Below are 27,652 nucleotides of genomic sequence, written 5' to 3'. Positions count from 1 at the left end.
GTCCTGCCCTGCTGCCAGGAATGGGAAATGGAGCCAGGACTGGCATCTAGGCACTTGGACCAAGGACATGGGCCTCCCAAGTGATGTCTTATATGCAGTGCCAAACACCTACCCCACATTTAGGTGCGAAGGTGACTGCCAATGTTCACTTCTATGGGCAGTCCTCTTCCAAGGGTGTCTGGGGGTCTTCCAGGGCATGAAGGGTGGACCAAGGGTCCCTCAAGACCCAAATCAAAGGCCTGCAGAACTAGGGTCTGCCACATGGCCTGGCCCCTGGCCCCTCCAGCTCCTTATTCCTTCTCCCCTCCTCTCTCTCCTGCACTGAAGTAATACTCTAGTCACCACAGGGCGAGGCTAGCACAAAACTTAACCCTGGGGCCCGGCAGCATGGCCTAATGGCTAAAGTCCTCATCTTGAACGCCCCAGGATCCCACATGAGCGCTGGTTCTAATCCCGGCAGCTCCACTTCCCATCCAGCTCCCTGCTTGTGGCCTGGGAAAGCAGTTGAGGACGGCCCAATGCATTGGGATCCTGCACCCACGTGGGAGACCTGGAGGAAGTTCCTGGCTCCGGATCGGCACAGTACTGGCCATTGTGGTCACTTGGGGAGTGAATCATCAGACGGAAGATCTTCTCTGTCTCTCCTCCTCTCTGTATATCTGACTTTGTAATAAAAATAAATGGATCTTAAAATAAAAAAGAAAAGAAAGCAAGCAAGCCGTGCCACTCATGGTGTGTTCGTCCGAGTGAGCTGTGACCATGCGTGAATAGCCATCTGGGGTGCAGAATCCCACTGGTGCAGGAAAATGGTCATTCATGAGGTGACAAGCAGCAGCCTCCCTCTTCACACCCTACTCTCTGTTCCCCGAGGGGAGCCCACAAACCAGCCACACACGATTGAAGACACTTTTCAAACACAAGTGAATGACCCTAGAATACTTCATGTGTGTGAAATTCTACAACTGGCTAAATGAGCAGGTGGTGCCAGCAACTGCAAAGTGGGGAGGGGGACTGTAAGGGCACAGTGGTCACGCACCCCAATTCTCAAGGTTGTAGACTCACTGCACCCCACCCAGAAACACAAACAGTTCTGGTCCCGCCTGCCTTAGGCCTCCACACAGTCTTTCCTTTGGGTCAGAGGATCCCTGCGTCTCAAACTGAGAAGTCAGTCGGTAACTGGACTCCAAGCTCACACCCTGCTCTGGGCCCCGGAGCCACAGCACCAAGTAGAACGAGAAGCACATGGGGGTGCCAGCATGTTTCCCTGCACCATGACCTCCAGGCTCAGGAAACCACTGTCCACACGTTAGTGAGCAGAAAGTGTGGCCAGCCAGGCTGTGCAGGACGCCCTCCCCTCTTGTGCACAGGGTGCATGGGCTCCTAGTGAGAGGAAGCCATCTGAATCCCGCAGCATCAGCCCCTCAGCCCAGCCCATAAGACTTCTCCTGTCAGCTGACGTGCTGACCACCTGTGCCCCTGCCAGTCTCCGTCAGAACAGCGCAAGACAAGGCGGTGAGCAGCAGTGGGAAGGATAGCTCGTGTTTCGTCCAATGGTCCATGTCAGAACTGAAGGATAAGTAACAGACAAAGGGGGAGATTGGAGACAAGAACATGACCACAATGGGGCTGGTGCTGTGGCTTAGTGGGGTGCCAGTTCCAGTCTTAGCTGCTTCACTTTTTTTTTTTTTTTTAAGATTTAAAGAGAGAGAGAGAAAGATCTTTTGTCTGATGATTCACTCCCCAAGTGATCGCACCGGCCAGTGCCGTGCTGATCTGAAGCCAGGAGACATGAACTTATTACAGGTCTCCCAACAGGTGCAGGGTCCCAAGGCTTTGGGCCGTCCTCGACTGCTTTCCCAGGCCACAGCAGGGAGCTGGATGGGAAGTGGAGCTGCCGGGATTAGAACCAGCACCCATGTGGGATCCTGGCGCATTCAAGGCAAGGACTTTAGTCGCTAGGCCACTGCGCCAGGCCCCACTGCTTCACTTCTGATCCAGCTTCCTGCTAACATACCTGGGAAAGCAGTGGAAGAAGCACCCGCATCCACACGGGAGACTCAGAGAAAGCTGACTTCAGCCTGGCTCAGCCCCCATAGTTGGGGCCATTTGAGGAGTGAACCAGAGGATGAATAATCTAACTCTGTTTTTCAAGCAAAATAATACCCCCACGAGACCAGGATCAATGAAGAACAACGAAACAGGTGACAAGGCAGTGTCCCAAAGGCAGACCCAGCGGCTGTCTCGCCTCAGACTCCGGACCATGTTCTTAAAAAAAAAGTTGGTTTTTTTTTTTTTTTTTTTTGATATATCCATTTGGGCCTGGCACCGTGGCCTAGTGGCTAAAGTCCTCGCCTTGAACATGCCCCGGGATCCCATATGGTCATCAGTTCTAATCCCGGCAGCTCCACTTCCCATCCAGCTCCCTGCTTGTGGCCTTGGAAAGCAGTTGAGGATGCCCCAAAGCCTTGGGACTCTGCACCTGTGTGGGAGACCTGGAAGAGGTTCCTGGCTCCTGGCTCCGGATCAGCTCAGCACCGGCCATTATGATCACTTGGAGAATGAATCATCGGACAGAAGATCTTCCTCTCTGTCTCTCCTCCTCTCTGTATATCTGACTTTCCAATAAAAAATAAATAAATCTTTTAAAAAAAAAAGTATTCGCTTTCATTTTATTTGAAAGGCAGAGACGGAGAAGGCAGGCATTTCCACCAGCTATTCATTGTTCAAAAGCCCACTAGGCAGTTCCGGCAGAACCCTATGCCCCTCCCAGGGCACACACCAGGAAGCAGGCATCAGAAGTGCAGCCTCACCCACCTCAGTGCAAATGTGCACCCTGAGTCTCCTTTCCCCGTGAGAGGGACTGAGGGTACAGTCAGGGATTGAGCTCTGATTCACAGTGAAGGAGCCAGGGCCACTGATCCAGGGGCTAGGGAGGCCAACAGGGCAGTTCTGAATTAATTTATTTTCAAAAGATTTGTTTATTATTTAAAAGGATTACTGAGAGAGAGGACGTCAGAGAGCTCTTCCACCTGCTGGTTCATTCCCCAAATGGCCACAGCGCCCCCCCCCCCCCCCGCAGCAGCTCTCACGCGGGGATTGTGCTAGGAAGCTACCTGCTGAGCTGCACCCACTCAGCTTACAATTCCACGTCAGATCTAACATCTGAGCTAGGAACAGCAATCAGCCTGGCAGTTAGCATCTCCATTCCACAGAGGGAGTCCCTGCTCTGGGTTATGACTCCAACTTCCCATCTATCTGTGCAGGCCCTGGGAGGCAAGTCATGTAGCCCAGTCCCTGCCACACCTTCAGGAGACCTAGACGGCATCCCAGGCCCAGCTTCAGCCTCAGCCCAGTCTCAGGCACAGTGGGCCTCTGAGGAGAGAACCCCCAGATGGAAGTGCATGCTCATTCACTCTCTCTCTGACAAAAAAAAAAAAAACAACAACAGTGCTAGATTTCGGGTTGAGGGGATGCTAGCATGTATTTACGTACCCAGCATTCTAGACTAACACTGACACTCGACCCTGTGGAGGCTCTACTCCAACCGAGAACCTATCTGTTCTTAGACAGAAATCCTAGGCAGAGCTGGGAGTGTGGGTGGGGCCAGTGGAAATGCTGTTCACTCAGCTTCAGGCATGGAGTGCTGCCATTGGTGGGTCCAGTTCAGGCTCATCTACCTTGGCCCGCCTGCAGTACACCAGGGCACTGGTCACCCGCCCGGCCCCGCTCTGGGCTTTGAGGCTTTCATGGTTTTCAATTTCTGCTTCTCCAGGTTTGTTTAAGATCCTTCAGAATCAGATAAATCCTCGACATGAAAGTAGGTCAAGTTTGATAGGAATTACCATTGGATCATGTGGTTAACTTTTATAAGAAGATGATTTTTAAGAAAGTTTCAACCTCTGTCCAGGCTTGCCTGAGAAATCAGGGTCCTTGCGGGTGGCCTGCATGGTTCACTCCTGTGTTATGGGATTTTTTGCTAGGAGCTCGAGTTGTTTTCATTCTTGGGAAAAAAACTAAGACTTACAGGTGATATGTAAAACTATAAACCCATTTGTACATCAAAACCATTTCATGGCTGGTTTTAATTGATTACAACTTGTATATTTTATAGGGTCTTTCCAAATTACAAGCATTATTACCCATTTTGCACTAAAACAGACTAAGGTCCTGCCCCCTGGGATCAGCATGGCGTGTGGTGCAATACTGATATACAGTCTCAAAACTGCAAAGAAGCCAACAGTAGGTGCTCACAGACGGAGCTGCCAAGCAGACTTGCAAACATATTTTAAAGGGTTCCTATGTAACTGTTAATCATCAATTTTAGTAGCTACATGAAATCCAATTAAAAAATACTTAGACAAAATAGTGACACACAGGGAAGGAGGTCAGACCCTGGAGTTGTCAAAAGCCCTTACAACTATTCACTGAATCCAACTCAGCATTTGAACTCGGCCTGAAGTCATCCAGAACTCCCCGCATTACTTGAAAAGCACTCCACACAACCATGTTTTCATGCTCCCCATAAACAAGGAACTAAAGTGTCAAAACCCCCCCCCAAAAGGGCTTTGCAGCTCTTTCCTGAAGGAAGGAGACCATGACAGGGATGGAACGCAGCAGTGAGGAAGCCACTGCCTACACATAGGCAGCACCCCTACTCTGGGTCAGCAGACGAGCTAGTCAGCTGCCTCTGCCCCACACAAGGACACTGCTGTCACCCGACCTAAATGTCTCTCGGCTGCCAAATGGTAGCAGGTGCACTGAGACACAGCCACTGCCTCTTATTCCTCAAATCTCCCAATATCCAGGAATCTTCTCCCATTCCGCCAGAAGCATGCTGTTGCGAAGCAACGTGGAGTCACATCTAAAGATACTCTCCACACTGCGTGGGTGTGGCTAAAACAAACATGGTGACAAAGTCTCTTCAAGTTACAACTGGGAGAGGCTAAAGATAGGACACCCAAAGACCTTTTAAGGAACTGGCATGTATGAGTATATACATATGCATTTTATCCTGGCATGTCCCCACTTTGCTACAGGTTTCAACTACTGGCAGCCAGGGCTAAGAAAGACCAAACTCCAGCAAACCAGGGCAACAATGGAGCTCAGGGACGCCCCATTCTTACCCCAACACCTGCATGCTGCTTCTGCAGGCCACACGCACCTGCTTTCCCTGCTGGGCTGTGCTCAGAACGGCGGCTCAGTGTGACTGCAGCCACCCAAGTACCCTCTGCATCACTGATTTATTCTGGCTAATGTTGTTCAACGCCCTTTAATTCACACGCACACACCCATTCCCACCCGCCAGTGGCCAGGGAACTTCTGCCACTTCCTTGGACATCCAGTGTTCCATGGACTATTTCCACAGCCGACCTTTGGAGTCACCAAACTTCCCACCCAGTGGGTTAAGCATTAGCCAGGTGTGTTATTCTTCAGTGCTTTGCACTGCAGCGTCCCCTCTGCTTCGCATGCTCAGATTAACACCACTCCAGACCTCACCACGGACCACTCAGGTGGGTTCTGACCTGTTTTTTTTTTTTTTTTCAAGACAATCAAGTGACAAAAGAACTCTGGCTCAGGGACCTGGCAGCGGGAGAACAACGAGCCAGCCCCCCATGTTCACGGCCGACGAGCCCGTGCTGATGGCCGTGGCTCAGAGCAGGCCCACACCCTCCTGCGCAGCTCCTCCGGGGGGCACAGCAGAGGAGCCAGAGTCCCTCTACTCCCTGGGAAGTGGCCCATTCGAAGGAAGAAACTGTGGTTTGCCAGAGGGTCTGCCTGGCCAGCCGGTGCGAGACTAGACACACAGGGCACGCGTGTACCCTGACAGCAACTGGTCGGGCCAAGCAGGGGAGGCCAGACCGAGCCCATCACCCAGGAGATCCCGGGGAGACAGTTACAGTCAGTCCAACAAGCAACCCGCCATGGCGAGGCCGGACTGTTCGCTTCAAAGGAACCCCCACGGGCACCGACGGGCAAGGGCCTTTAGTTACAAACTTCCTCCACAACTCGTTCTGAGGTCCGCACACAGGCAGCCGCCGCCCCCGGCAGAGAAACTCACCTCTCTGTGGTGTCGGTGGCCACAGCCTCACTCACCTCCGCACTGGAGCCGAGTGCGGGGAGGGCAGGGGCCGCGCAGGACCCTCCCCGGAGGGAGGCGCCGTCCCGGGGAGCCCGGCCTCCTCGGCCAGAGGCCCACTCAGGGCCACCGCCTCCCAGCCGCCCCGCCCCCGCGGCCCGAGCCGCCTCACCTCGGGAGGGAGCCGGTGGCAGCCGAGGGGGTCGCGGGCCTCAGCACATCCTGGGAGCGCGGGGGCCCGAGAGGTAGGACCGCGCGGGTCCGCAACCAGTTATGTAACAGGCAAGGGCTGCAACCGGGATGGAGGCGGCGGTCCGTGGCACTTCCGCCCCCCCCCAACCAGGTCGCAGCGCAGCCCGGAAGCCCATTGGCCACCATCCCCACATGATCCACCCTCCTGAAGCCGCTACCGCCATCTTTGGAGTGGGCAGTCCTAAGGAAGGGGGGGAGGGGTCTTGGTGGTGGTGTCAGCATGCCAAGCGTGGTCGGTGGAGGCGCCGCTTCCCAGGCCGGAATCCCCAGGGCTCTTCCTAGTGCTTCACGCGCACAGAGACCTAGACCACCCTCAGGCCTCCAGATCGAATGCTTCCGCAGCTCTCACGTTGGTCCTGTACCAGCGCATCCCGGGCATCAGCCCTGGCGACGACGCTCAGCAGACACGACTGAACCTCACTTGTACAAAGCTGGCTCCGGGCCCGACAATCCCAGGCTGGCCAGCGGAACCATCCTGGGACCGCACTGAGCGCGCTGACAGCCCAAGTCCGCTTTGGCAGGTGGGGTGGAGGGCCATCCTTCCTCTCAGTGGCACGTGGTCCTACAGCGCAACATCAAAGCCAAGTTGTGTTTCTAGGAACCTGTGTGATGTTCAAAGACTTTAAAGTAGACAGTTTTTCTTTTCTTTCATAGGACCACAGCAAGCCACACAACAAAGGGTGGGTTAAGAAGAACCCAAGGCAAGGTGCAATGGTTCAATGGCTAATCCTCCCCTTAAAGGCACCAACATCCCATGTGGGCACCGTTTGTGTCCCAGCTACTCCACTTCCCATCCAGCTCCCTGCTTGTGGCCTGGGGAAGCAGTCAAGGATGCCCCAAAGCCTTGGGACCCTGCACCCGAGTGGGAGACCTGGCTCTTGGCTTTTCGGCTCAGCTCTGGCCATTACGGCCATTGGGAATAAATTAGCAAATGGAAGGCCTATCTCCCCTTCTTGCTGTAGCTATGCTTTTACAATATAAACAAATGAATAAATCTTAAAAAAAATAAAAAAATAAAAAAAAACCCAGGGTTGAAATGTTTAACCTCAAGAGGACTTGATTAACATCTAAGGGAATAAATTTTAGCACAGATTAAAACATTTCTGTATCCCAAATAAACTGGTACTATTTCAGAAATGTTCAGAGCATATTCTTCAACATCTGATAAGAAAAGTGCCTAGAGACTTAGGGGGTTTTAAAAGTGATTGGTATAGGGCCTAGCGGCGTGGTCTAGCGGCTAAAGTCCTCACCTTGAAAGCCCCGGGATCCCATATGGGCGCCGGTTCTAATCCCGGCAGCTCCACTTCCCATCCAGCTCCCTGCTTGTGGCCTGGGAAAGCAGTCGAGGACGGCCCAAAGCCTTGGGACCCTGCACCCACGTAGGAGACCCAGAAGAGGTTCCAGGTTCCCGGCTTTGGATCGGCGCAGCACCGGCCCGTTGCGGCTCATTTGGGGAGAGAAACATCGGATGGAAGATCTTCCTCTCTGTCTCTCCTCCTCTCTGTATATCCGGCTTTCCAATAATAATAAAAAAATCTTTAAAAAAGAAAGTGATTGGTATAATTAGTCCAAGAATAATACACAAGGTAATTAGATCAACAAAGACCAAACTATTGCTCTATGTGAAGTATTGATGTCTAGTGGCTGTGGAACTGCTGATCTCTGTAAGGCAACCTGTGTGTGGTGCTCCTTTTTGTAATTGTTTTTTAAGTTCCTTGTAGAGAATCTGGAAGACCACTTGGCCAGGGTGCTGATCACTATAATTTTGTTTACATTTCTGTGGACTTACCACTGTGAAGCCGCACAAACATGGAACTGTAAGCCAAGCAACACGGAAAGGAGTGTTTGCACCTCTTCAGAACATTCCCACCACTCTCCACAATGCCCTGTGTCGTGATGAAAATTATTTATAATTAGATAGTTGCAAAAAAAATAAGATTGATGAGATGGGAAAAGCCACACAAAATGAGGTAAAGGGAGAGGGGGTGTTGTGTGTGTAAAGCACAGGACTATGAAGCCTTTCTGTGTCCTTCTAGGGACTGGTGCACTTGTCATTCCAGGCTTTCTGCAAACTATTTTGAAGAGAACTGGTTATAAGATCCGTAAGTGGTGTGGACATTTACCTAACAATAAAGACAACTACACTGGGCCTGGTGTAGTAGCCTAGTGGCAAATGTCCTCACCTTGAAAGTGCCAACATCCCATACGGGCGCTGGTTCTAATCCCGGCAGCCCTGCCTCCCATCCAGCTCCCTGCTCGTGGCCTGGGAGAGCAGTCGAGGAAGATCATCCTCTCTGTCTCTCCTCCTCTCTGTATATCTGCCTTTTTAATAATAAAAAAAAGACACTTGCAAAACAGATGTGAGAACATGGTGGGATTCTGGACTGTCACCTGACTTTGTTCTCCTGCTGTTGCAGCCTCTGGGAGGGACCGCTGATGGCTCAAGTTCTTGAAGTCCTGTTCCCTAGGTAGGAGACCTGGACTGGGTTCTCCTGCCCAGTCCAGCAACTGAGTGCATCTCAGCAGTGAAGCAGCAGAAGGCAACTCCCCTGCTTTGTCTTGGCCTCTCAGATTAAGAAGGCATTCAGCCATGGGCAGGTGTGGTGGTACTGCACTCACATTTCATACTGCAGTGCCTACTCAACTCTTGGCTGCTTTCCTGATCCAACTTTCTGTTCATGTGCCTAGGAAGGGAGTACTTGGGTTCCTGCCACTCACATGTGAAATCCAGATAAAGTTTCTGGCTGCTTTGGCCTGGGCCAGCCCTGGCTATGTGGCCATTTGGGGAGTGAACCACTAGACGGAAGGTATCTCTTTTCCCTTTCTCTCCCCCAGGGCAGCGTCTCTCCCCTCTCTTTGCCCTTCAAATTAGTAAATATGTTTCTAAAGTTTTTGAAAAGATTCAGTGGGTCACAGTAATTATCCACCAGTATCTATACAGCGTCCCACACCATCTCCTCCCCTCTAAATTTCTTTTTTTTTTAATGTTTAGTCTTTTTTTTTTAAAAAAAAAAAGATTTATTTATTTTTATTGCAAAGTCAGAGAGGAGGAGAGACAGAGAGGAAGATCTTCCATCCAATGATTCACTCCGGCCGGTGCTGTGCCGGTCCGAAGCCAGGAGTCAGGAACTTCCTCCAGGTCTCCCACACGGGTGCAGGGTCCCAAGGCTTTGGGCCGTACTCGACTGCTTTCCCAGGTCACAAGCAGGGAGCTGGATGGGAAGTGGAGCTGCCAGGATTAGAACTGGTACTCATATGGGATCCCAGCACATTCAAGGTGAGGACTTTAGCTGCCAGCCCACCATGCCGGGCCCCCCTCTAAATTTCTAAAAAAATAACATAACTATCATAGCTTCTTGTAGTAAGGCAATTCCAGGGTAAATCACTGTCAAGCTAGGCTTATGCAAGTATTTTTAGCTTCCTTTGCAGCAAAGTCAGGCTATGAACTTAAGCTTTTATCAATGGACAAGAGTGAAAGGAACAGAGGCCACGTTGGTACTGCAGCCATAAAAGGCAATCGCTACACCATTATCATATGGTGAAGAATACACTGGTATTGACTGTTATTCTCCCACATATTCAAGTTTGAAAATTTTAAAAGGTGTTTTTTAAAAAGGCAAATACTTGCTCTCCATTTCCGCTTGCTCCACTTTTTTACTGGCCAGACCGTGGATGGGTGAGCCCCTTCAATCCCAGGGCAAGCAAAACCCTGCTTCAGGGTCCTGCGCAATGGCTCTATCGAACAACTCTTCACCTTGCAAGCACTGGGATCTTATATGTATCCTGGTTCATGTCCCGCCACTCCAGTTCCCTTCCAGCTCCCTGCTTGTGGCCTAGGAAAGCCATAGAGGATGGCCCAAAGCCTTGGGACCCTGCATCTGTGTGGGAGACCTATAGGAACTGGCTTCGATTCAGCTCAGCTCCAGATGTGCTGGCCATTTGGGGAGTGAACCAGCAGCTGGAAGATCTTTCTCTGTTTTTCCTCTCTGTAAATCTGACCTGCCTTTCCAATAAAAATAAAATAAATGTTAAAAAAAAAAACTACTTCAGTCCTTCTCACCCAAAGTGTGGTCTGTACTCCCTGCAGCGTCAGCAACACTAGGGAAGCTGCTAGAAATACATAGCCACGGGCCCCAGCCATACTGACTGAATCAGAATCTACATTGCGCAGAAACCCCAGGTCAAGTTTAAGAAGCACTCCCTAGGTGACAGCACAGTCACAACATTCTGCCGTCTCCAGGGTTCTGTGGACAGCACCCTGAGGTACACTAGCAGAATCAAGAAGGGTGGGTATCTCCATTTCAACACTCTAAACGCAAAAGCAAGAATAGTAACTACTACTTCCCCAATGTGTCATGCTCTGTGTTAAACATTTGACAAAAGATCTCACTTATCTTCATGCTAATTCTTCCAGTTAGGCCTCTGTGTTATTGTAAAGATTTTTTCCCACTAATAATCTATTCGACTCACTCCACTGTGTACATGACATTGACGCCACCCTCCTGTTCCAAAGTGGTCTCTAACTGGTTGAACAAATTAAGCTCACACCAGTCTCCCATGGCTCAACGATGTACTCTGGTAACCCTGGCCTGGGTCAGTCAGGGAAGGGCATACTCTGTCACAAGGATTGGTTCATGAGTGATCTAATCGGCCCTGAGTCTAGTAATGACTGGTGTTTCAAGTCTTTGCCTTGCTGCTTGCTCTCTCTTTCCTCTCTCTACTGTTTCCATTTTTATTTATGTATATTTATCTGAAAGACATATTTTCCATCCACTGATTCAGTCCCCCAAATGTCCCAGGGTTGGACCAGAGGGAAGCCAGGAGCCAGGAACTCAACTGGGGCTCCCATTTGCACAGCAAGAAGCCAAGTCCTTGATCCTGGTTCCCTGTAACCTCACAAACATTGGTTCCCCTTGGCCTCACAGGGCGCATGTCTTCAGGAAGCTGGAGCCTGGCCTGGCACCAGGCATGCTGATGTGGGAGCAGACTTCCCAAGTGACACCTTCAACACTGAGCCAAAATGTTGGCTCCTGAGTAAGTTTTTAGACAGGCTTTCCATTTTTTATCTATTAAATTCATATTTTTAAAACACATTTATTTATTTATATTGCAAAGGCAGATTTACAGAGAGTAAATACAGACAGAAAGATCTTCCATCTGCTGATTCATTCTCCAAACAGCTGCAATGGCCAGAACTGAGCCAATCCAAAGCCAGGAGTCAGGAGCTTCTTCCGGGTCTCCCACATGGGTACAGGGTCCCAAGGCTTTGGGCTGTCCTCTAATGCTTTCCCAGGCCACAAGCAGGGAGCTGGATGGGAAGTGGAGAGTGGAGCAACTGGGACACAAGCCGATGCCTATATGGCATGCTGGCAGTTGAAGGCAGAGGATCAGCCCGTTGCGCCATTGCATATGCCCCTAAATTTATAATTTTTAAAAAAGATTTATTTATTTAATTGAAAGAGCGGACAGAGAATTTTCCATCCATTCATTCTATCCACAACAGTCTGGGCTGGCAACACAGGAGCCAGGAGCCTGGAACTACATTTGGATCACCCATGTGGGTGGAGGAGGCCACCCACTATCCTCCAATAACTTTCCTGATGCAGGAGCAGAGAGCTGGGAAAGTGGTACAACAAGGATTTGAACTGGTGTTCATATGGGATACTGGCTTCAGAGGTAAAGGCTTAATCCACTGTGCCACAATGCTTATCAATTTTAAAGAACAGTTTGCAAATTCCAGAAAATTTACTACAAATGAATCTCTTCTACTTGTGGAATTTGAGTAAAGCTGTTTCACTGAAAGTCCCCCAAGCTGGGAATGTTACCTAAGTTCCCCCTCCTTTCAACATCTGGCTATGTGCTAAGCAGGGAGACCCTAAAGGCCCTACCAGGGGGGGAGAACCAGCGGTCAAGCCACACACCCAGCTGCCAGGCAGTGGCACCTGCTCAAAGGCACTGAAAGGGAAGTCTTCCATTTCTGTCTCAGCAGCCCGGCTCTCTTCCTGCTGTGCAACAGAGAGGCAGCCAGCTCCTCTGGCCCATTCACAGCCCCACGCCACCGTCCACAGTGGCAGACTCTTCCTTTCCTGAGCACCCAAGGAAAAATATCTTCAGGAATTCACCTATTTTAAACTTTACTCCAGGCTCCCAAATGTCCAGTATGGCTCTCTTATTCCAAACCAGGGTGTTCCCAAGTCTCCCCTTTTTGAGTTCTGCCAGGTGACAACCCTCCCCAGCTCTGCTCAGGAAAGGCAGCTGACAGAGGGACAGGGGCTGGGCAGGCAGGAGAGCTGAGAGGAGCTGGCTACCAGTGTTCCACTAAACCTGGAAATGTGGCTCTTGAACAACAGTGCAAGTCAAAACCTACCGCATAAGCCTGCTTTCCTCTTATTTCCTTAGGCAAAATTCCTAGAATGTTAGTTATTGAAATTGTTATTGGTTATCAATATTTGAACTTTGGAAACAAACTTCAGATTGCGTGCCTGAAATGTTTTACCAATTTATCCTCCTCATATCAACAGCAAGAAGACTACATCCGCTGCTACAGGGCAGAGACCACACCCTCATCAACATGAGATCTCAAGGTGCTTGACAAAGATTTCATCAGACATGCTTTCTACATATAACATGCTTTCTACAAATAACAACGGAACTTACATAATGGAATAGGAGCAGACAAATATTGTTGGATGTCTGCTGTGTGCTAAATACTGTTCTACTCCCTGCGGTATATTCTCATTCACCCCTCCAGAAATTCTCAAAGATGGGTACCGTTGTTCCCACAACACAGATGCGAAACACATCCCATACCCCTACAGTCTGCAGAATGAAGCTCCACTCACTAGTGGTCGCGCTGAGCACCCATCATGAAGGATGGAAGCCAAGAAACAAGTGAGCTGCTTCACCACTTAGATCTCAACTTGCCTGGTTTTCTGAGGACGAAAGTCATGGGCTTCCAGATAGACCCCTGACAAATCACTTCCGGGAAAGCCCTGCATGTCAGCCAGCATCTGTTCTGTCTGAGAGGACCTAGGGCCACCCTGCATACAAGCTCAGGACAGAAGAAGATCAAGACTGACATTTGATGGAATAGATTATTATAATTTGTGGTTCTGAAGGATTTATTGGCATCTGCACAAAACAAAACCAGGTCAACCAGGAACCAAACATTTTTGCTTCCAAAGAATGTCTAGGATGGCTCAGTTGGCTAATCCTCCACCTCCAACTGCTGGGATCCTATATGGGTACTGATTTGTGTCTCGGTTGCTCCACTTCCCTTCCAGCTCTGTCTTGGGACCCTGCACCCACATGGGAGACCTAGAGGAAGCTCCTGTCTCCTGGCTTTGGATCAGCTCAGTTCTGGTCACTGTGGCCATTTGGAGAGTGAAGCAGTGGATGGAAACCTTTCTCTGTCTCTCCTTTCTGTAAATCTGCCTTTGCAAAATAAATACATAAATATTTTTTAAGAGAAAATGCCTAGGATCTATGTAAACAACATAAAAAATAAAATTAAATTTTTAAAAAGTCTAAGCTGGATTACCAGGGATGATGCTGCACTTGAATTAGAACCAAGACAGAGCAGGCAGAGGTGGACTGTACCACTACACATCCTGTCACTAACATGCCAAGTGTGCTCTGAAGTGGGGCTTACCATCAAACTACCGGAGTATGACGTTTCTTTTTTTTTTTTTTTTTTTTTTTTAATTTTATTTTTATTACAAAGTCAGATATACTGAGAGGAGGAGAGATAGAGAGGAAGTGGAGCCGCCGGGATTAGAACCAGCGGCCATATGGGATCAAGGCGAGGACCTTAGCCACTAGGCCATGCCGCCGAGCCCCGGAGTATGACGTTTCAACCAAATGCTGAATGTTCAGTCAAAATGACTGTAATACTTACATTCCTGTCCTACTTAGCAGAATACAGGCATGTGCCTCCTATCAAGATAATGAAAGCAAGCATTTCACTAAACCTCTTCAATATTTCAAACCAAAACACAATTCAAAAATATTTAAACATTCACGTGTCAAAAATGGATTTCACTGAAGCCCGGTTTCCTCTGACCACAAGGGCATCATTCACTCTGGGACATAAGCTCAACTCTTCTCCCCACCCAAACAACTCCATGTCTTCCCCCCACACCCCCGAAGCCTAGTCTTTTCATGAGCTGCAGGGAAGGGAATGACAGAGCTATTGCTCCACTCCTAGTCATCCCCTCTAACTCCTAGGTGAGTGAACCTCTGATCTCAGGAGTCTCAAACTGATGAATCTTTGTGGGGGTGGAATTAATCATCTAGGTTCATGGCGCTGCTAGCCTCCTGTCATCACTTCTCTGCCCTCATCAAGGCTAACCTGCGTGCTCTGCAGCTCCCACCACCTCCAAGAGTCCTTGTTTGCAGGTTCCTAAGTACCAGTTAGATCCAGAATCTCTCTTGAAGCATCCCTGGCTGCAGTGACTGAACAACTGAACTGGAGTTGATGCAGAGCAAAGGCCATTTGTAGTAAAGGAGTCACCAGAAATTCACTTTAGAGCCCTGAGCCTTTTTTTGATTAAGAGATTCCTTTGAACACTTGGTGACCTTCGCTTCAAAATCATGACAACCTCGTGCTTGGAGAGTTACAGCCATTGTTCCTTTGCTAAGAGATAAGAGATTAGCAAGAACCAGTTTCCTAGCTGCTTGGGTAGGGTTTTGGACACCTGTGAGAAAAGCCCCTCACTGAAGGTGGAGGCAACTTCTGCACCTTGAGAAGATCCTGGGCTAATCTGAATTGGCATTACATGCCATAAAGGATATAGTAAGCCAGTATGAACCAGAAACCAAGGGGGCACAGTGGCACAGAGGGTTAAGCCATTGCTCAAGATGCCTGTACCCCATTTCAGAGTCACTCTGAGTCTCAGCTCCCTGATAATGCACTTAGGAAGGCAGCAGGGACAGCCCCAGAGCAGGATGGAGTTCTTGGCTCGCAGCTTTGGCCTGGCCCACACCTGGCTGCTGCAGACACTCGGGACATGAACCTGCGGATGGGGAAGGGAACCTTTCCTCTCTGTAATATTCTTGCTCTCTGCCTTACAAATCTGTTTTTCTTTTCTTTTTTAATGAATCAGAGACATACATATTTTTAAGTAACTGATTCTGAAAAGCAACACCATCTGAGAACGGAAGCACAACAAACCTCATAGGCATTTCATCCTGAAAATGCTAACAATCACTAAGGAGAGTATGCAAAGCACTTCAAAAAAGCTTAAAAAAATGGAATGAAAAGGTAAGTTATTGCCATGCAACAACTATTTTTGTGAATCCATGCATATAGGGCAAGCATTTGCCACATAGGTAAAGACACTGCTTGGAAGGCCTGCGTCCCGTAAGGGATGATGCAGCGTTAGCCCCGGATGCACTCCGGATTCCAGCTTTGTGCTAATGTGCACCCTGGGAGCAAGCAGTGATGGCTCAAGTGCTTGGGGCTTTGGCAACCACAAGGGAAACTAAATCGAATTCTTGACTCCTGGCTATGGCCTGGTCCAGCCCTGACCATTGTGACTAGTAAGGGAGTAAACCAGTAGTTGGACAATCTCCCTGTCTCTCCCTCTGTGACTCTTTCAATAAATAAATAAATCTTTGTTTTAAAAAAAAATTATAGGGCCTGGAAGCGTGGCCTAGTGGCTAAAGTCCTCACCTTGAAAGCCCCGGGATCCCATATGGGCGCCGGTTCTAATCCCGGCAGCTCCACTTCCCATCCAGCTCCCTGCTTGTGGCCTGGGAAAACAGTCGAGGACGGCCCAATGCATTGGGACCCTGCACCCGCGTGGGAGACCCAGAAGAGGTTCCAGGTTCCCGGCTTTGGATCGGCGCAGCACCGGCCCGTTGCGGCTCACTTGGGGAGTGAAACATCGGATGGAAGATCTTCCTCTCTGTCTCTCCTCCTCTCTGTATATTTGGCTTTCCAATAATAAAAGAAAAAAAATTATAAACTGCTAATTTCTAGATGATAGAGATAGGATAGGGTTGGCAGAAGCCAAAAGCCAGGAACTCCATCCTGGCCTCCCACATGGCTAGCAGGGAGCCAGGCACTTGGGCCACCATCTGCTGCTTTCCCAGGAATATTCTGAGGGAGCTGGATCTGGGCGTGGAACTGGCACTCTGTTATGGAATGCCAGCATTGCAAGCAGAGGCTTAACTTGCCATACCGCAACACTGGCCCCTCAAGCTCAAAAAAAATTTTTTTTAAGATTTATTTATTTTTATTTGTAAGGCAGATTTACAGAGAGAAGGAGAGACAGAGAGAAAGATCTTCTGTCCAATGATTCACTTCCCAAGTAGTCACAATGGCCGAGCAAAAATCTGAAGCCAAGAGCCAGGAACTTCCTCCAGGTCTCCTACACGAGAGCAGAGTCCCAAGGCTTTGGGCCATCCTCGACTGCTTTCCCAGGCCACAGGCAGGAGCTGGATGGATAGTAGAGCAGCCGGGACACAAACCAGAGCCCATATGGGATCCCGGCACATGCAAGGTGAGGATTTAGCCACTAGGCTATTGCATTGAGCCCTCAAGATCAAATTTTTAAGCCACCTTCTTCCAGAGTATCCTTGTCTAATTTTGATAATCCACTTGTAGAAGGGCCAAGGAAGATTTTGTTTTCTCTTGTACTTTTGGGCTGATCATCTCTTTGGTTAACTGCTGAATACCACACACTTCATTTCTAATCACTGGAAATTGTGTTTATCTCTAGTAAAGGGAACAGGGTTCAAAAGAAGGTGCTAGGGGCAGCACCCAGCATCCCCTAACTGTTCCACTCTTGTTCCAGCTCTGCTACACTTGGGAAAGTGGCAGAGAATGGGGCCCAAGTCCTTGGGCTCCTGTTGCTGACACAGAGAGCCAGGTGGAGTCTGGGGTTCCTGGCTTTGGCCTGATTTAGTCCCAGCCACTGTGGCCACTGGGGGAAGATGGAAAATCTGTCTCTCCCTCTTTCTTGTTCTGCCTTTCAAATAAATAAATCTTTGTTTTTAAAGATCCATGAGAACCTTTATGTCAAAGAGCTAAAAATCATTATGAGACAGCCCAGAATAAAGACCAGCTAAGATATCAGCCCAGAGTAAGAGGGGAGAAATGAGTAGGTGAGCAGCACCCTGACTACAGTCGGCATGCCTTTGGGGTAGGCCTCCAAAGACCAAGCTGCTAGCTCCACTTCAACCTGTATGCTCTGGACTGGTCTAGCTCGTGTGGAAGCATGTTCTCACTCTTCCATCTTCCCTGAAGCAAGTTTCTCTCTAATCTGGATAGTCTTTTGTGGTCCATTCCCAGAAGACCTAACTCCTGGCTAGCTGTCCACAGATGGCACTCACAAACTGTTCGCCACCGGGCCTAGCGCTGTGCCCTAGTGGCTAAAGTCCTCGCCTTGGACACGCCGGGATCCCCTATGGGTGCAGGTTCATATCCAGCTCCCTGCTTGTGGCCTAGGAAAGCAGTCGAGGATGTCCACTGCCTTGGGACCCTGCACCCACGTGGGAGACCTGGAAAAGTTCCTGGCTCCTGGCTTCAGATCGGCACAGCACCGGCCATTGTGGCCACTTGGGGAGTGAATCATTGGACAGAAGATCTTCCTCTCGGTCTCTCCTCCTCTCTCTATATATTTGATTTTGAAATAAAAATAAATAAATCTTTAAAAACTGTTAGCTACTGATCTGACATCTTTTCCACCTCCATTTTTTTCTTTTCCAACAGAGTCCTCATTTTTTCAGGGGTCAAGTGATACGGCATGGTGGCTCAAAACAATTTCTGATAGCCTTTTACTCTTGAGAGTGACTGGTTCGGGATAGGGATATGACTCAATACATGTTTGCATGTATTATTTGGATTTTTCGGTCATGTTTACCAAATAGTAAGGGTGACCCCAAATTTCTGTTACATCTGTAACTATCCTAGCTAATATTCCATCAAATCACACTAATTGCCAGCTTTTACAACATAGTTTTGAAAATAATTTTGGAAGGCAAAGACATAGAAGAAATAAGGAAGGAAAGAAGAGAAAAAGGAAAACACAGTTATCCTCCATTGGCTCGTTCACTGACAAATGCCCATAACATCCCGGGATGGAAGCCCAGAGCAGGAACCCAATCCAGGCCTCCCGCGTAAGCAATAGGAACCCACTATGTGACCACCACCTGCTATGCGTTAAGATCAGGATCCATGCCAGAACTCAAAGACAGACACTCTGATAGGAGATGACCCGCTGTGCCAAATACCTCGCCCAGTAATATTAATAGCCACGCAACCCTTCCTTGAGTAACCTTTTAAGGACAGGCATCCTGCTACCACCAGAACAAGAAAATATGAGATTTGCTTTTACATTATTTTCTCATCTTTCCAGTTCTCCGCAAAGAGGCATTCCGAGCCCTTCACAACAGCACAAAGTTAAACACTGGCAGAGGCCATGCGAACAACTATGGCAGAGCTCAAATTTTCCAACCCTAAATCCCCACATGCCAGCACACAGTGTCAGTTAACATGGGGGGCAATTTCTGGTCCTGGAGCCGGTCCAAGGCGTGCGAGGAGACAGCCCCGGCCGGGCCCGCCCGAGGGGTCTGCAGCGGCCTGGGTGGGCGGCGGCCGCGACGCCCAAGGCCCGTCGAGGCGGAGCCAACGTGGCCCGCCACAGCCAATTGCACTGCCGCCAACGAAGCCATCTCTTCGCACTCTGCCGCCCCGCGACCCTCGTTCGATTTTGGCGGCCTGTCAGCCCAGGGCTAGGCCGGCATACTCCGGCCGCCCAGCCACACGTCGAGGCCCATGGTGGAGCAACACTAGCCAGACCCACATTTCATTACCTACTCTTGCGAGTTCGGGATTCTCCCTGTCTTCTTGCTCTCGTTCTTCTCGGAAACATACCGTCGTCCCTCAGCCAGGGGGTCACCCTAACGTTCCTCTCGGGTTGGTCAATAGGTCCTGGAGCTCACCCAGGAGACCCCGTTACAACGGAACCGGAAACATTTTTGCCCCGAAAAACCTCAGGGAAAAACTATACCTCAGAACCGCCTCGGGCAGGCGGGGCGTGAGCGGACCTCGACTCGGCGTCCTATTGGTTCCGAGAAAAGAAAGACGGGCCCTCGGGAGCACGGCTTGGCCAATCAAATGGCAGGGTGTGGCCGGCGCTAAGACTGGTTTGCTTCCGGCTGCTTCCCCGCGACTTCTGCGTGGGGGAGCATGGGAACGTGCGAGGCTTGCAGTGGCCGTGGCTTTCGTTGTCTCGTCGCGCCATTGGGCGTCACCTCACCCGCTGCTGCTACCGCAGGGCTAGCAGGAGGCTTCCACTAGTCCCAGAGCAGTGAGTGGGGCACTTTTTGAGGCGAGGCTGAGGCGAAGAGCAGTTTGCCTCAGGTCCTTCAAGAGACTTGGAGGACCAGGAGGACATCGGGATATCGTGGACAAGCCTTGCAGCCCAACCGGCCTGCTTGGGGACTGTTTTTCCTTGCATAGCCTTGCTGTTTCAGTCTTTGTAGGGACTTACACTCCCACTCTCCCAGATGGCGTCTGTGCTGGCGACAGTGGATGCTCAGGTGAGATGAAGTACCTTTATTTTTAAAAATGTTCCTCCCTTACCAGTTTGTTCCTTTCCAAACCCACTCGCTAGAAACGGAGCCCTTTGGATGAGCCTGTAACACGGTGTCTGTCCTGAACAGATTCCTAGGTTCACACCTGTTGAACAAGAGGATGATGCCCTGCATGATTCTGGGTTACATCCGCCTTTACTGTTGATTTATGGGACTAGGCTAGGGAAGGAGCAGTGGGCTTGGCGGAATGCTGAGTGAATTCAGCGATGACTGTCATGGGGTGGGGTCGTAGAGAAAGAATAGCAATAGCAAAGAAAGGATGTGAGAATCCCTTTAACTTCCATCTTTTTCAAGATTCTTCCTGAGTTGCCCAGTCTTCTTCATCCTTCCCTAAAGGGTTCCCACCACTGTGAGTGTCCCCTCGGCTTTTTCCACCAGACTAGTCTCTGTGAATTCTCACGGTGCACTGTGTTCATCTGCACACTGTTGCCCATCCCAGAACTAGGGAACCTTCTACCTGAAACCCCTTTCTCCCTTGCATCTGCCGTTTGTAGCTGTCTCCAGTCTGGCTTGTTGCGGGAGGAGCCAGCCTGCAAGCCTCTGGTAGTGCAGTGAGCTCTCCTATTGTTTCAGGGGCCTATGGTCTATGAAGATCTGGCTGTGTATTTTTCCCAAGAGGAGTGCGTGGGTCTGCTTCCGGCCCAGAGGGTCCTCAACAGAGGGGCCGCAGCGGAGCGTGCTGAGGATGTCATTTTGAATGGTGAGGCATTTATTTTTTCGTGTACTTTTCCAGCTTTGTCAGTTCTAGGGTAGTGGTTGGAGTAGAACCTGTCCCTGGGTAATTTGGATATGATGAGAACTTACATGAAAGAGCAAGTTTTGAACATTTAGATGATTTCTTAAAAGATTTAAAAAAATCAATTTGGTACAGTGACTTTGACTTCATACAAGATGTGGCAGTACCTGGTAATCTTTTAAAATATTTGTTGCTGTGAATTTACTGTTTTACTTAGGAAACCTGGTTAATATAATCATTTGCTAGATATTGGGAATTTCACTCTTAAGGTGTTCAATAGCTGTCCTGCCTAAGGGGACCCATGTGCAGTAGTTCTCTGAGTAGATTTTATCTCCAACTACTATTTAAGTATCTAAACTGTTCCGTAACTTGTATTTTGTATCTTCCACTGGTTTGTCATATTTTTGTTTTCTTTTACCTCCTTGAACATAGGGGTATATTTATAATAGCTTTCTAAAAAATATACTTGCTGTATGTTCCAGTTCTGGCTTTGTTTCTATTGATTGATTTTCCTCCCACATATTGGTGATATTTTCTTGCTTCTTTATGTGCTTGGTAATTTTTGACTGGATGTTAGTCACTGTGAATTTTATATTATTTGGAGCTGGATTGTCGCATGTTTAAAAGGGACTCTGGGCTTTAACCTAGCATGCAGTTAAATTACTTGGGATTAGTCTGACCCTATCAAGGTTTGCTTTTTGGCTTTGTTGGGTGGTTTTGATTAGCTTTTAATCTAAAGCTAATTTGGACTACTGCTAAGGCAATATTTTTCTGATAAGTTTGCTTGATGTCCTGTGAGGAACTATTCCCACTCAAAGTCATGGGGCAGAAACTCCTGGTTGAGCTCTGGAAAATGTTCTGTATATTACTTTTCTGCGGTTCTTTCTGTGGCCCTGGGTAGTAATCACGTCACGTGCTTATTTGTTAGCACTCAGCAACTAAGTCTTAAGACACCATGGAGTTGCCATGAGTTTTCTTTCTGGGAAGCAACCTCTTTGTATCTTTCTCTCACATTCTGGTTTTCTTGGCATCTTTGATCTCTGATATTAGAATTCCCTCGGATCAGTGAAATCACTGGGTCCTGTTTGGATTCCCATGTACTGTATTGCACTCCAGAAACCCTTGCCAGCCATTCAATTGATACAATCATAAAAGTCTGTGAAAAGACTTTTTTTTTTTTTGGAAAAGACTCCTTTTATAATAACAAATTGACTTTACACATGAAAAATGTAATTGTTCTTTGTATCCTTGGCAAATTGATCCTAGGATCCTCACTTACCCCCTCTTACTCCCTCAGAATGCCAAAATCCTTAGATTCCCACATAGAAAATACCAGTGTTTGCATATAACCCATACACACCCTTCTGTATACTCTAATCACATCTGGATTACTTAATATAAGTGCTATAAATTTTTTTTTACTGAATTGTTTAGGGATAATGACCCCTAAAAAGCCTATTCATGTTCAGGACAGATGCAACCTTCTTCATATATTTTTAATCTACAATTGACTGTAAAAACAGAGAACTGTGGATATGGAGAGCCAACTTATTTGGGAAAATATTTTTTAAAAATGCTTTGGGGCAGGCTCAAATTTTGTCAGTCATCCTTGTGGTAAAACCGTTATCTACCTGCAGTACTGCAAGTAGCTACGCCTTGATCATTCTTCAGTGAACAGTAAAGAAATTTTGGAAACCTCACTAGGTGAAAATAAAACAAATTTTTAGTAACCTGTGAACTTCTCTGATAAGGTAGGAAAACACTTGCCTGCTTTCTCTATTGAGAAATATGAATCCCAATCTCTATTCCAGGTGTGATTGTCCAGTTGCTACTTGAGATAGCTTGAATGATTAAAGGCTCTTGAGATCTAAATACACTAACTGGGAAACTGTGCATCTAGGTGATCTCTACCAAGATTGTTTTTAGTACCTGTCTTACTGGGCCCTGACTTAGGCACAGCTATACTCTGTTTCTTCCTCTTGCAGATTCACCTAGAATTAAATCTTTTGAGAAGCCAGGAAATCCTGCTGGCTCCTGATTTTGTATGTTTATCAGTATCTGGGTTATAACCCACTTACACTTTCTTGAGCCTCTGTGTGATTACCTTAGCTTGTACTGTCCCTTGTTATCACCTGAAGGTATTGTCTATGTTTTGCTTCATTTTGTTTTTATCAACAGGAGAGGAAGGCAAGACTGAGATTAATCAGCAGTTAAGCCTAGAGTCTCTGGAACTTGATGAACTTGCCCTAGAAAATTACTCCATTGCTGCACCCCTTGTCTATTACCCAGAAAAATCCTCTGAGGATGGAGTTGGAAACTCTGAAAGGAAAATATCAGATGGAACCTCTGCTTGCAAGAAAAGATTCATAAGCCTTTTGGTTACCATTGAAAACCATACCCCATTAGTAGAATTATCTCAATGTTTAGGAATCAGACAACTTTCTGAAATCCTTGAATTTTCCTTGGAAGAAGCCAAACATGTGTACAAGTGTCCTGAATGTGACCAAAGCTTCAGCGATAATTCTTACCTTGTTTTGCATCAGAAAATTCACACAGTAGAAAAAAAGCATAAATGTGATGACTGTGGGAAGATCTTCAATCATAGAGCCAACTTGAGGACACACAGGAGAATCCATACTGGTGAGAAGCCTTATAAGTGTGCCAAGTGCAGTGCTAGCTTCTGCCAGCAGCCACACCTGTCCCGGCATATGAATAGCCATGTACAGGAGAAACCCTATACTTGTGACAAATGTGGAAGAGCTTTTATGTGGCTTCCAGGATTGGCACAGCATCAGAAAAGCCACAGTGCTGAGAAAGCCTATGAGTGTGCCAACTGTGATAAACATGTTCTTCAGAACACAAATCTTGCTTTGCAAGAGAAAACATACTCATCAGCCACTCCATACCAGAACACTGAGTGTGTGAGCACTTTGGGGCAGGCCTCATGCTCTTCCCTCCCAGAGAAGGGCCACAAGGAAGACTCTCAAAGCTGCAGCAATGATGATGAAAACTTTTTTTCTTTCTCAAAATTGAAACCCTTGCAGTGTCTTGAGTGTGACATGACCTTTCCTTGTTTCTTTGAGCTTGTTTCCCATCAGAACATTCACACGGTAGAAAAGCCCCATCAGTGTAAAACATGTGCAGAAAGCTTTACATCAGAGTCTGAGCTTGCAAGCCACCAAAAGAGCCACACAACGGAGGGACCTTTTAAATGTACCATGTGTGGGAGAAGTTTCAGAATGAAAATGCATCTTGTTACTCACAGGCGAAGCCATAGGAGAAATACCAAGTAAATATAACATGTTTTCATTAACATTTGGGCTTTTCAGTACACAGTTCCAGTTTATGTGCCAGGTGTTATGCTAAGCACTTTAAACATATTCCATATCATGTATATATAATTCTTACCAGTCTTAGGCAGTATTCGGCCTGAGAGCTGAGGAAATATCATACAACTAGTGAAAGAAGCCAGTATTGAAAATAACATTCCATTTATATGAGCCAGAGAACAAAAATAACTTTTTCACTAAATTAAGTTTTCTTGGAAATGAAGGCTGTTACTAGAGCACTTCTCATTTTTGTATATGTGGTTTCTAAGTAGATTTTTGAAGGAGAATTTACTTTTTTTTTGGCCAGTTCTGCAGATACAGTGTGTGAGAAAGTGAATTTTGTATATGTTTTAGACTTTTTGGTATAACTATTTGAATGTAATATTTGTATGACATTATTTCTTGTTTAACATGTGACTTTCTAATGGAGCCAGGAATCTCTTTCTCCCTCTCCCCTGCTCCATAAAAAGTTCCAAAATGAATGGACTAGTTGATATTTTGATGGTTGTTAGTATCTGTGGAGTTCCTGTTCTCAGATCTGATGTCAGGTGCAGTACTGGCACGTATGACTCAAATGTTTACAAGCAGGTTTAGTCATTTAACTATAACTCTTTCCTGGAGGCTGGACTTGATTTAGGGATGGAGTAGGGACAGAAGCTCATGACCAATCTTGCTAAAAGTGATTATAATCGTTTCTTACTTTAGATACTTATATTACCTAATTTAATCCTCAGAGTAAATCTGGGACATAGCAATGGGGAAACTGAAGAGTCTAAGGATAAAGTGAGTACTTTGCCCTGCACATAAGAGCTCACACTGTGGTAAAACTGGTATTTAGGCTTGGGTGTCTCCAATTCCAAAGGCCACAATTCTGTTGGCACTCATGTCATGCGTTAGCATTGCAAGCAGCCAGGGGGTACTCTGTGAACTGGCATTCTGGAACCCTCTTGTTTCCTTTCCTCTTTATCCAAACCTCATTTAGTTGTTTCAAGGCAGCAGAAGAATCCCCAAGACTGCAAGCTGGAACTCCCATTTCTGTCATGCAAGCAAAGATTCCAAGTTCCACCAAACACATCCTGAAGGTTTTAGTTGGATTTGGTTTTTTAAAAAATTGTAATGTTTTCTTTTCATCTCTAAAGAAAAATACATACATGAGATCGTTAGCTTATTAATCAAAATGCTTGGTATTATAAAGTTCTATAGATATAGTTATTAGAGATAAGTACTGAACAAAATATGACTAATTAGTATGGCTATTAATGTAAAAGAACCAGAGTATTATAAATACACATTCATATAAGTCTCTCTTTAAACCCAAAGTTATTGTATACCTATCAGCAAACTAGTATTTATAAGGCCTTAGGTATAAAAGTGTGATTTAATTCTATTTAGACAATCCAAAAATATAGTATTTATTAAAATGGCATTATTACTGGGAAATCTCATAAGCAAAAATAAATAAAGTCTTTTGAAGACTAATTGAAATAATAATAGTATCTGGAGGCTAATCCTACAGATGGACAACTGAATGTACAAGATGCTGCTGACTACTACAGCTAATCTTTAAAATTTAATAGGGGTGGGTGGGAGATGATGCTAGAGAGTGAAAAAAACTGAAATCAGTAGCCTTAGTCAAGCTCGCTTACTCTTTTTCCCTTTTTGTCTTTCTTACTTTATGTTTTGCAAAGCCACTTTAAGATCAAATACTTAAAGTCAAAGTTAGTGTTTTCTGATGTGTGCATTGTCACTATACAAGACACCCGTCTGCCAGGCCCTCTGACCTGCTCAGCTGTGTCCCTCCCTCTGAAGAACTTCAAATACTACAGAAAGATGGCCTCCAGTAAATTTTTTTTTTTTTTTTTTTTTTAGCTAACTCTGGCATATAATCTTTAAGTAGCAGAGCAACACCTCTCCTCTCTGCTGCTGCAGCCCTCAGTGGAAGAAATTGGCCCAGTGCCTAATCAGCACATTGTTTTAAAAGACTTATTTTTTATGGGAAAGACAGATTTTCTGGGAGAAGGAGAGACAGATCTTCCATTCACTGGCTCACTCCGCAAATGGTGACAACAGCCACAGGTGAGCCGATCCAGAGCTGGAACCAGGAGCTTCTTCTGGGTCTCCCACATAGGTGCAGGGTCCCAAAGCTTTGCACCATCTTCCACTGCTTTTCCAGGTTACAAGCGGGGAGCTGGATGGGAAGTGGAACATCCAGGATATGAACTGGTACCTGTCTGAGATGCTAGTGCTTGTAAGGGGAGGATCTAGCCAATTGAATCATTGTGCTAGACCCACATCAACACATTTGAGGGCTCTAATATTTCAGTTTAAACAGAAGGAAGAGTTGTATGGTGAGCCATGAAGATCACTGCCTCCCCCCCTCCGCCCGCCACCCAGTCACAGAAGCAGGGAGTAATATTCCAGAAAGCACAAGGATGGAATGAGGCTGGTCTATAAAATGGAAGCTGTCATCCTTTCCTTTGGTCCTAAAAATGTAGGGAAAAGATAAAAAATTTATGCCAAAAATCTCCCTCTAAACCTCAGAATAGGAATTCACCTTTCCAGATGAGGCTTTCTCCACAATTAGCCTCAGTTTTTGCAGCATTGCTTATTCTACAGGTTTTACAAGATATGCCAAAGGTAAAAAAAAAAAATAGCACTTTAACAAAAATATTAATTTGCACATGGGTTGATTAAAATGCCTTTTTAGTATAATATTTTTGGTGGTTAGTGTGCAATTTTCTTTAATGTGAGTTGGTTATTGTGCAATAGGCATGTTTGCAGTTGCTTTGTTACACACTTTTACATTGGCTGGACATAATCAAGCTGCTCTGCCTACAGAGTTAAAAAGGAGGTTTGTCCACTAATGACGTTCAGGTTGTTTTTATGGCAAGTTTTTTTTTTCACTCTTTTCTTTACCATGACTACTGATGAAGACAGATTCCATAAGATTGTTATTAATTCAGTGATATTATTATCCTACCATATTATGAGTTACTAATAAATATTGGATGAAGATCTATTTAATGATAGATAAATACAAGGGTTTATTGCTTTGTACAGATGTTGACACTGAAATTTTTTGCATGAAGTAGCTGACTCTTGAACAAATTTCTTGAGTGTTTGTTGTTGGTTCCGTGAACAAAATATATTCCTTAACACGACTATAAATTTCTGTTAAACAGCCATCAAGGATGAAAGCAGCATTTTCCTAGTAGAAGTCCAATGTCAGCATCTAAATTACATTTTGTAACTTAAGTTTAGAATTTAGTTGTTTATGACAGAGTTTGACTCAAAATTGTTTTGGTTAGAACTTTGTTGCTAACAATAATAATCTATTCACATTTCCTGTTTGCACATAGAAAGTAGCAAAATATTTGGGGAAATTACAGCTAGAAACAAATGACATTTCATAATAAATGCCTTTTTGAGTCTTTGAGTTTTGAGAGCCCATTTAATTAAGTGGTAGTGGTCTTATAGACAGAAAAATAAGAAGTAATACAATAAGAAATTTGCCACAGCAAACTGTTTATTGTTTATTGTGGATGTATGCAAGCAGGGTAGAGATCTGGCAGATTACAGTTCATCTCAGGAGTTTTATTTTACATGTCCAGAAAACTGGTTATCTATGGGATTTCTCTAAGAATGTATTTTTAAGAA

The 27,652-nt window shown here is 46.7% G+C and overlaps 2 protein-coding genes across 5 annotated transcripts in view; one reads left to right on the top strand and one right to left on the bottom strand.

Annotated features, from left to right (window-relative positions):
* NAA60 (N-alpha-acetyltransferase 60, NatF catalytic subunit) overlaps positions 1 to 19,308 on the bottom strand; it is a 31,742-nt gene extending 12,434 nt beyond the window's left edge. The window contains exon 1 of one of the 4 annotated variants that reach the window (XM_058680275.1): positions 19,148 to 19,308. The gene's annotated coding sequence lies outside the window, so the exon portion shown is untranslated. Of the gene's footprint in view, positions 1 to 3,842; positions 3,865 to 6,248; positions 6,384 to 6,677; positions 6,697 to 19,147 lie in introns of those variants that run through there. The other 3 variants (XM_058680277.1, XM_004586698.2, XM_058680276.1) reach the window with 3 other exon arrangements.
* Positions 19,309 to 19,752: 444 nt separating this feature from the next.
* On the top strand, positions 19,753 to 24,050 carry ZNF597 (zinc finger protein 597). The gene is made up of 3 exons (XM_004587055.2): positions 19,753 to 19,876; positions 20,504 to 20,630; positions 22,845 to 24,050. The coding sequence occupies exons 1-3, from the start codon at positions 19,844 to 19,846 to the stop codon at positions 23,957 to 23,959; spliced, it is 1,275 nt and encodes a 424-aa protein (XP_004587112.2). The 5' UTR covers positions 19,753 to 19,843; the 3' UTR covers positions 23,960 to 24,050.
* The last annotated feature ends 3,602 nt before the right edge of the window (positions 24,051 to 27,652 follow it).

The sequence above is a fragment of the Ochotona princeps genome, chromosome 24 (genome assembly GCF_030435755.1).
Source record: "Ochotona princeps isolate mOchPri1 chromosome 24, mOchPri1.hap1, whole genome shotgun sequence".
NCBI lineage: Eukaryota > Metazoa > Chordata > Mammalia > Lagomorpha > Ochotonidae > Ochotona > Ochotona princeps.
This window is presented reverse-complemented; position numbering and strand designations above follow the sequence as displayed.